The 9,740-nt window shown below is 39.4% G+C and overlaps 1 protein-coding gene across 1 annotated transcript in view; it reads left to right on the forward strand.

The window, feature by feature from the left end:
* The window catches only part of MSH4 (mutS homolog 4), an 85,128-nt gene extending 79,338 nt beyond the window's left edge, over positions 1-5,790 (forward strand). Inside the window, exon 19 of the mRNA XM_008055084.1 lies at positions 5,512-5,790. Coding sequence (XP_008053275.1) covers positions 5,512-5,703 — 192 coding nt within the window. The 3' untranslated portion in view covers positions 5,704-5,790. The remainder of the gene's footprint in view (positions 1-5,511) is intronic.
* Positions 5,791-9,740: the final 3,950 nt, after the last annotated feature.

The raw sequence follows: 9,740 nt of genomic DNA on the forward strand, positions 1-9,740 counted from the left end.
CTGCACTACCACACCCGGCTAATTTTTTGATTTATTGTAGAGGTGAGGTCTCACCAAGTTGCCCAGGTGGGTCTCAAACCCGTGGGCTCAGGCAATCCACTCTCCTCAGCCTCCCAAAGCATGGGATTACAGGCTGAGCCACTGAGCCTGGCTCTGTCTTTTTTTATAGTTGAATGATCTTCTCTGGCAGTACATTTTAATTTGTTTCCTTTTATTTTTAGTATATCTCTTATGGTCTGTTTTATGGTTACCGTGAGGCTTACAAAAAACATCTTATAGTTATTTTAAACAGATGACTACTTAATTTTGATCACAAAGAGAAGAAAAGTAACATGCAAAAGAAAAATAGAAAAACTCTATACTTCAACTTTATTCCCCCACTCTGAGTTTTTGTTGTATCAATTTATATCTTACATTGTCTCTTAACAGTTTGCTGTAGTTATTATTTTTGATAAATTTGTCTTTCAGTTTTCATACTAGAAATATGAGTGGATTACATATCACTTATGTACTTACTTGGATCAGTGAGTTTTAACTGTTCAAAAAAATTTTGTTTTGCACATTAGCATTTTTCAGACTGGAGAGCTCTCTTTAGCATTTCTTATAAGATGGGTCTAATAGTGACAAAGTCCCTAAGCTTTTTCTTGCCTGGGAAAAACTTGTTTATCTTCTTCACGTTTGAAGGAAAGTTTTGCTGGGCACAATATTCTCAGTTGCCAAGTCATTTTTATTCAACACTTTGAATATATTGTCCCGTTTCCTCCTGACCTATATGGTTTTTGCTGAAAGATCTGTTGTCAAACAAATTGGAGATCTTCTGTATGTTATTTCCTTGTTTTCTCTTGCTGCTTTTAGGATCCTTTGCCTTTGACCTTTGAGAATTTCCCTTGGGTTCTCTTGAGTTGAATATGTCTAGTGTTCTGTGGCCTCCTATATATGTATATTTATATATTTCTCTAAGTTTGGAAAGTTTTCTGTTATTATTTCTTTAAATAAGGTTTCTACTCTTGAGCACCAGTGACTCTTAGATTTGTTCTTAGGAGGTCATTCTCGTTCAGGCTTTCTTTGTTTCTTCTCATTCCTTTTCTTTTTCTCCTCTGACTATATTGTTCATAGCCTGTTCTTGAGCCCCCTCATTCTTTCTTCTTTTTGATCTGTTTTGTTATTGAGAGCCTCCAGTGCATTTTTCATTTCAACAAATGTGTTTCGCAGTTCCAGGACTTCTGTTTGATTTTTTAAATTATTATTTCAGTCTCTGTTAAATTTCTATGATAATTTTTCTGAATTACTTTTCTGTGCTGTCTTGGAGCTTGCTGAATTTTCTTAAAATTACTGTTTTGATTTCTTGATCTGAGAGCTCATATTATCATCATCTCATGGGTGTCAATCACTGGTTTGTCCATTGGGAGGAGGTCATGGTCTCCTGTTTACTCTTGTTGCCTTCACTCTTAAAGATTAGTTTTGTTATTTCTGCCTTTACTATCTGTCTTGTATGTTTGTATGTATGTTTGTCTTGTACGTCTGTCTTGTATGTGTGCTTAGAGAGTCTTTGCAATTTCCTGGTTCCCCTAGTCCTAGATCACCGCCTCATTCTCGACACTAGATGGCACCTTAAGCCCAGATTTGCCTCCGTTCTGGTAAACATTTGGGGCACTGCCCTTCCAGGTTGGGGGTGGGGTCTCAGAGGGAACGGTGGACACCTTGGCTGGCTCTGGGTTTTTGCTCAGAAGACCTGTGGAGGGTGCCTCCCGTAGCGTGGTGCTGCCTAACATTCACTCGAACGGGCGTCTCCTTTGACTGAAATAAAGTGCAGAGCTTTGCTGGCTGGTGTTTCTGGTTCCACCTCCCCTCTTTGTATCTAGTTGCCCTCAGGGATTTTTCTCCTTCCGGGCACTTGTAGCTTGAAGCAGGAATGGTGTTCCTGCAAGGGAACCCAAGACAGTGGGGAAGCTGGCTTTCCACCTTGATCTGACTCTGAAGTATCGGAACCATGAGGCTGGGGGGAATTTTCCATGCATGGTGCCTAGCAGATTCGGAAGAGGGAGTGGCAGATAGAGAAGTTAGTTTCCTTTTTTATCTGCCTGGAGACTTTTGCTTTCTCTGTGGCCCTGGGGAATCATCTCAGCCTCGGTCTGAGTTCTCAAACGTTGCTGGTGATAATCCTGGCTCTGGATACTGGTTCTGTGGGGCGGGGGAAGCCAGGTTGCTTCCACTGTGCTGTGTGGGTGATGTCTATCATTTTCTTTTTTTATTTTCTTCTCTTTTATTCATCTCTATGGCTTCTTTTAAAATATTTTCTCTCTTCCGGAGCCGCCTCCTTTTTTTTAACAAACTTGAGGTTGTTTTGATGCGTACTTGAACTTTCCCTCCTTCCCAGTTTTATTTGGACTGTTTTTGCTCTTCCCCGTCTGTCATCCCACTCGCCACAAAGCAGGAGATCGCCTGGCTTTTCTGCCTTTCATTCATCTCCATTATGATGCTGCTTTTCCGTTTCCTTTATTCGCTTTTGCATCTTCAGTCTTTTCTTCATGACTTTTTTCTTTTCTATGAGCATGCTTAGTTTTTCCCCAGTAAATTCTTCCTTTTTACCCTACTTCTCAAGCTGCTGTCCCATTTTTTTTAACTGAAGACTTCCGGGTAGTCTCCACTTGCTTCTTTCACTCCCCACTTGCCAAATGAGTCTTTCATCACACTACGGAAACTTTTCAACACCGACTTCTCATCTTCCACGATCTCTTTGTGGCACTTGACACCACCTTCATCTCTTTCTTAATTCTTTCCTCTCTTAGCTACTGTGGATTTGTTCTCTCCTGGATTTCATCCTTCTCCCTCTTCGATTACTCCTTTCCTTTTTGCTAGTACTTTTTTAAAATTTTGGTCACTAACTATGGATGTTTCTAGTTTTTTTGTACTTGTTTCTTTTCTTTTTTTTAGTCTACACTTTTGGTGATTTCATCCTTTCTCATAGCCTCCATTATCATTTCTGTTCAACTCTGAATCTAGATCTTTTTCTCCATACTTTTTGATATTTTTTTTTTTTTTTGAGTTGGGGTCTCACTCTGTCGCCCAGACTGGAGTGCAGTGGCCGCTTCCGGCCACCGCAGCCTCGACCTGCTGGGCTTCAGCGATCTTTCCGCCTCAGCCTTCCAAGTAGCTGGAACTACAGGCTCGTGCTACCACGCCCGGCTACTTTTTGATTTATTGTAGAGATGAGGTCTCGAACCCGCGGGCTCAGGCAATCCATTCACCCGAAGGCATGGGCTAAGCCACCAAACCTGGCCTTTTTGATATATTAATCTTTGTTTGAGGATCAAAGTTAAATTTAACATGTTCTAAAAAAAATCTCTCATCTCTTCACTTTGAAGTCTTCAGTGGCCCACCAAAGTCGTCTATGCATCCTTCCTCTTAATCGCCTCTCATGAGGACTAAATAGTAAGCTCTCCCTCTTTTTCAGTTTATCCTACACACTCCTACCAGATTGTCTCCTGATAAAGCTTTCAGTCACTTATTTATTTTTTGTTTTAAAATACTGTTTTGTTTTGTGGGTTTTTTGTTTATTTGTTTTGAGTCAGGGTCTCGCTATGCCCCTCAGGTTTGAGTGGAATGGCACTATCACAGCTCACTGCAGCCTCCACCTCCTGGGCTCAAGTGATCTCCCCACGTCAGCCTCCTGAGTAGCTGGGACTACAGGCACGTGCCACTGTGCCCGGCTTTTTAAACATTTTTTGTAGAGACAAGGTCTTGCTATGTTGCCCAGGTTTGGTCTCAAACTCCTGGGCTCAAGCAGTCCTCCCACGTTGGTCTCTCCACGTACTGAGATCGCAGGTGTAAGCCACTGTACCCAGCCTCAGTCATTTCTTCTCAAATAAAAGTTGAAATCCTTAGTCTAGTGTTAAAATGTCTCTTCTTTCATTATTTTTCAGAGTATATCTGAGGATTATCTACATTAGAATTGCCCGAGATACTGAGTACTCTCCTAGATTTTCAAGGGTTTCCTGTAGCTCAGGGATTTGAATTTTTAGCTAGTTTTTTTTAGCTGATTCTGAAGTCTGTTAACTTCTGCCTTATGATCTTCCTCTGTCTGTTACACCAACCTCACATCACATCAGTTTCACGTAACCTGCATTTCTGCCACGTTGAATTCCTTGTGATTTCGTTACTTTGGCCTGCTTGTGCTTCATGCTCTCTCATGTGCCTGCTCTAGCTGTTTCCTCCCAGATGCCCTCCTTTCTAGCCTCTTCTTCCATTCATCACAGTTTGTGCCACACACTCCGTCCTACTGAACCTTTTGTTGACCTGAACTGGAAGTGAGTTTCCCCTCTGAACATATTTGTGTCTTTTTAATGAAACTTTTCCTAATTACCATAATCAGTTGCTTACAAACAAGACTTTTTTTTTTTTAAGTCTATAAGCTCCTTGAATTCTGTTATCCTGTCAGGTATGCATTTTTGTCATTATAAGCCACTGCACTTCCCATAGAGAGAGAAACATAGGCTTTGAGGCCTGAAATGTAGATGATAATCGATTTTCACTGTTTGTTATTTAAATAATAGACTGATAAATATAGCAAATAAATGGGTGGATGAATATATGATGATCTTATTCTACCTCATAGTCTTACTCATTTTTCCTATGGTGAAAAGGAGAGAAATATCTGAAATTTCTTGGTATTGAGAATGAGTTGAAGGGATTGTATGTCTGGGAAACTCGTTAAGATTTACCATAAACAATCAAGATTGAAAATGTGATTCCTCTATCTAGCTCAGGCAAAGAATTTTCCACTAGATTCTCAATCCTGAAGTTCTATTCAAGGATTAAATATCTAAAGGCCTTCCACATTTTTGTTTTAACTATTATTTCTTTGTTATTCTTACGTATAGTTTATTAAGAATTGAGGCATAATTTCAAAATACTATTTATGTGTTTATTTTTAAAATGTAACTTATCCCTCAGGCAGTATTTTCTCCTAGATGCCAGTAATTTCTGTATATATGCTCCATCCAGAAGCAAGCATTTTCTGATGACCTGTTATATCTCCCAGTTTACCTGTTGAGAAATAAAAGTAGGAGATAGCAGAGTAGACTCTTGGGCCATGTTTAAATGTGTGATTGCTGCATATCAATGAGCAGTGCTATTTTCCCGTATTTTTTTTTTTTTAATGAGAAAGTGTCTGAAGAACTTTTCTCTGGTGGATTTTCTATTACAATGTGGTGTTATATTGAGAAATCTAATTACTTAGCAGAATTTTTTTCATTGAAAAGTGATTTTCAAGAATATAAGAATCTTTCATAAAGTAGTAAATATTCAAGAGAAATTGTAATCTCCCAAATTATATTTCTTTCTTTCTTCTGATTGTAGTCTGCTAGTTGGATGAAACTGACTGTCTAATGGAATGAGTTAACCCTTGAGTTCTCTACTTCTGTGGAAGGAGTAGAATATTGCCAAAGTAAGACTTAGGTAAAGATTATAGTATTCATATTTTAATTTATAGATTTTTTTTTTCAATAACAGCAAAACCAAAGGAGTACCCCTGAGATGGAAAGACAGAGAGCTGTGTACCAGCTAGCCACTAGGCTTGTTCAAACTGCTCGAAACTCTCAATTGGATCCAGACAGTTTACGAACATTTTTAAGTAATCTCAAGAAGAAGTACGAAAGAGATTTTCCCAGGGATGAACAGGTACCAGGAGAGACTGAAGAATAACAGCAATTTACATCTTGTACTAATGAAATAATAGATCTTCATATGAGGAAGCTAAAATTCATTTTTCCCTGAGAGCGAAAGAAAATATTTACTAAATCTTATATTTCAATTGAAAATTTTATGACTGGACGCGGTGGCTCAAGCCTGGAATCCCAGCACTTTGGGAGGCCAAGGTGAGGGGATTGCCTGAGTCCACATCATGGTAGCACGCACCTGTAGTTCTGGCTACTTGGAAGACTGAGGCAGAAGGATCCCCTGAGCCCAGCAGGTCAACGCTGGGGTGGCCATGAGCATGTCACATCACTCAAGCCTGGGCGACTGAGTGAGATACCAACTCAAAAAAAATAAAAATAAAAAATAGATTTATTTATGTTAACCTCACATTTGTCATCTGTATATTCTTTATTAAAATATTTGTTACTAGCCGGGCTCGGTGGCTCAGCCTGTAATCTCGCGCCTTTGGGAGGCTGAGGTGAGTGGATTGCCTGAGCCCGCAGGTTCAAGACCCGCCTGGGCAGGCGAGACCTCATCTCTACAATAAATCAAAAAATCAGCCGGGCGTGGTAGCATGCGCCTGTAATTCCGGCTACTCGGAAGTCTGAGGCGGAAGGATCACCGGAGCCCAGCAGGTCGAGGCTGCGGTGGCCGGGAGCGGCCACTGCACTCCAGTCTGGGCGACAGAGTGAGACTCTGTTGAACCCGGGACTCTAATGAGAGAGATAGAGACCACAAACAGCCAGCTCCAATGCAAACACACAAGGGTCTTTATTCAGGCTCGAGTCTGGGCTCACGCCCGAAGCAGCAGCTTCAGGGACCAGAGCCCCGATTCATAATGGCAAGAAGTTTTTATGCACAATTACAGAGGGAGGGGAAAGAACTCCAAACTTGATTTTACATGATTGGGTAATTTCTCCTAATGGGTACGGGAACACTTGGTATTGGTGGGTGCTGCCCGTGATTGACAGAAACCCACATAATAGGTCGAGTGGAATGTTAGATAAGTTAGGTCCATACAGTCCCTGCTTATGAAGTAACCTGAGCCGGCAGACAAAGGGTTACATTAGCCCTTTAGTTTACCGATCCAGCCCAAGGTATGCTTAGGAAAGCTTGTTTGCTTAACATTTACATAACATAACATAGTCATTATGGGACAACAAAAGCCAAACTTAACAAAGTTTTAAATATGAATGCTGCAAACACATACAGTGAATGTGGGGTAGAAAATCATATACTAATTCTGGGAATTTATAATAGCAAGCTTATTATAGCAAGGCGGTTACTTTTATAAAAGCCTTTGTTCCCTGCAGGTTTACATAGCCACTGCGTGTAAATTATCACTGGGATAAAAACTGGTGATAAAGCCCACCTAGAGAGGAGCTGGCTCCTCTGAGTCTGCTGCCACCTTGTAGGAATGTTTGAAAGGGGCTTATCGCTTTATCCTTTACATCCCGTTGTAAAAGCATAAGTTAACCTGCTAGTTTGGGGCTGACAATGCTTAACCCAAGAATTCTAAATACAAACACTGCTTAAAACCCGACATATGCCTAATTCTACGGGGTCTGAGGTAGGATTTAAAGTACTAAGATTTCATAAAATACATGAGGTAGGAATACACAAAATATATAGTAAACATGAGGTGGGGATATATGAAATATAGTGAACTAAATGCTACTTTTACAGCAAATAAGTTTCTTGGTTTCTTGGGTCTCTCAATAGCATGCTCTTAACCTAAATCTATTGTTGTCCTCTCAACTCCAACTCAAAATAAAATAAAATAAAATAAAATATTTGTTACTAACTTAAGAAATGAGAGCTATTTAAAGGAATAACGGTTTTAATGTTAGAAAATAGTATAATTAATACCACTTTTTTCTCATTTATGAAAATTAACATTATTAAGACTATACTTACAAATTATGGCGTAAAATGTTATTGTAAATACTTTAGCCTAATAAATACCATTCTTGATAGATCTGGAACTTCTACATTCTTTTCTGAGGTAACAACACCCTATGACTCAACTTATTATTTTTTTTCCTTAAGAGACAAGATCTCACTCAGTCACCCAAACTAGAGTGGAGTGGCACTATCACTACAGCCTCACACTCAGAGGCTCGGACTACAGGTGTCACCACCATACCTGGCTAAGCAGTTTCCTAGTTAGTACTCCCAAATTCCAACACCGAATGGTTCTGAAGTTCATTGGGTTGATATTGGAAATTAAAAATATATATATGTGACATTCATTTAGTTCCAAAAGTTAAAAATAAACAAACAGATATTATGTAATACAGAGACTACTTCTGGGAGGGAGGGGAGTCATCATTGCCGACTTGGTTTTTCAAATATCCAGGAGTCTGGTTTTCTACTCACTGACCTCCTTTTCTCCAGTTTTAATTTTGGCCATCTTTATTGAGTGAATAAAAGGCCACGGAAAGATAATACTTTTGTTTGTTTGGTTTTTTACCTCAGTTGTTGATTCACAAAGGAGTAGTTTAAGGGAGTTTTTCACAAGCATATGGCTTACACCAAAATTCAGAGTTTACCCAGAGGTCATTTCATAAATGGGCAAAAGAGAACAGAAGACTAATAGCTGTTCAGTTACTGGAGCAAGGCTTTTGTCTTCTCAAACATCACATATCTACAATTCGATCTTCATAGATGACTTATTCACTTAATCTCAGCCCAAAGACCTAACATAGGGTAGTTGTACTTTTCTTGGGCTCCTAAGTATCTGGAATCCAGAGTATACGTTTGAACCATTTATTCAGTAAGCTACAGTATTTATAGTTATTTGACCCCAAAAATTATTCACAGACTGGCTAAGGCTATAAGTTTTGTTGATATATGCACATTTCATTTTACCACATTTAATATTAATATTTGTTGACTTTATTAAGCTAAGCATGCTAAGTAAATATTAGTAGCCATGTATATATTGAAAAAGTTTTAATGTAAATGGCATACATAGTTCTTTGGAAAAGTAAATGTAGTGTTAGTTTTACATTCAATATATATTAACTGTCTTGTTAGACTACTTATATTCCCTATTGTCATATTTTAGAGAGTGTCCCAATATTTGTAACTGACTTTTAGCCACGTTTAATTCACAACTTTGAAATGAATTGTGTTTATGTAGTCATTCCTAAAAGCAGTTAGATAATTTAGGTTTGTGGCAAATTTCATGAAGGCACTGAGCAAGAAAAGGGCACAGTCGATTGGGAGGTGGGAAAGAACAGGGAGGAAACAGCAGAAGGCAGAGGGAAGTAGGCACTGGGAAGGAAGAATGCAAGCAGGGACAGGTACAAAATATCAAATATGCTGAATGTCATTTCCTCAAATACAGCAACCTGCTTTTCGGTTCAACCTCAGTGCTAGATTCCACCCAACTTTTAAGAAGCATTTCATCAATTAGAGCTTTCAGTGAAAAAACTGCAACCAACTGCTGAGTCCCTTTGATTGTAGAATTGAGATTCTGAAATAAAGTTTTACATTTTCTTAACATTAAATTACTTATTCTTAAACCACTTTGTGTGTAGCAGAAATATGCAAAAAAACCAAATCAAATGGAGATAAAATTATGTCATGGTACTATGGAACAGAAGTGAATACTAAGGAGATAACCCACGCCTTAATTTTAAGATCTGTTTGCTCTACTGTTCCTCTTCTCCTTTGCCTTTCTCTAAATTTATAGACCATTATCTCATAATCCAGTCTTTCAAGATAAATGCCCATTATGTGATAGGAAACTCCTTCAATTTTCCCCTAAAACCATTTATTTTAGTCTGTTCCCTCTTTCTCCTCACAGGATAAAATCCTACATAGGCCGGGCTCGGTGGCTCAGCCTGTAATCCCGCGCCTTTGGGAGGCTGAGGTGAGTGGATTGCTTGAGCCCGCGGGTTCGAGACCCGCCTGGGCAGCAAGACCTCATCTCTACAATAAATCAAAAAATCAACCGGGCGTGGTAGCACATGCCTGTAATTCCGGCTACTGGGAAGGATGAGGCGGAAGGATCGCCGGAGCCCAGCAGGTCGAGG

The sequence above is a fragment of the Carlito syrichta genome, unplaced genomic scaffold (assembly GCF_000164805.1).
Source record: "Carlito syrichta isolate Samal-C Ts95f unplaced genomic scaffold, Tarsius_syrichta-2.0.1 Scaffold301654, whole genome shotgun sequence".
Lineage (NCBI taxonomy): Eukaryota > Metazoa > Chordata > Mammalia > Primates > Tarsiidae > Carlito > Carlito syrichta.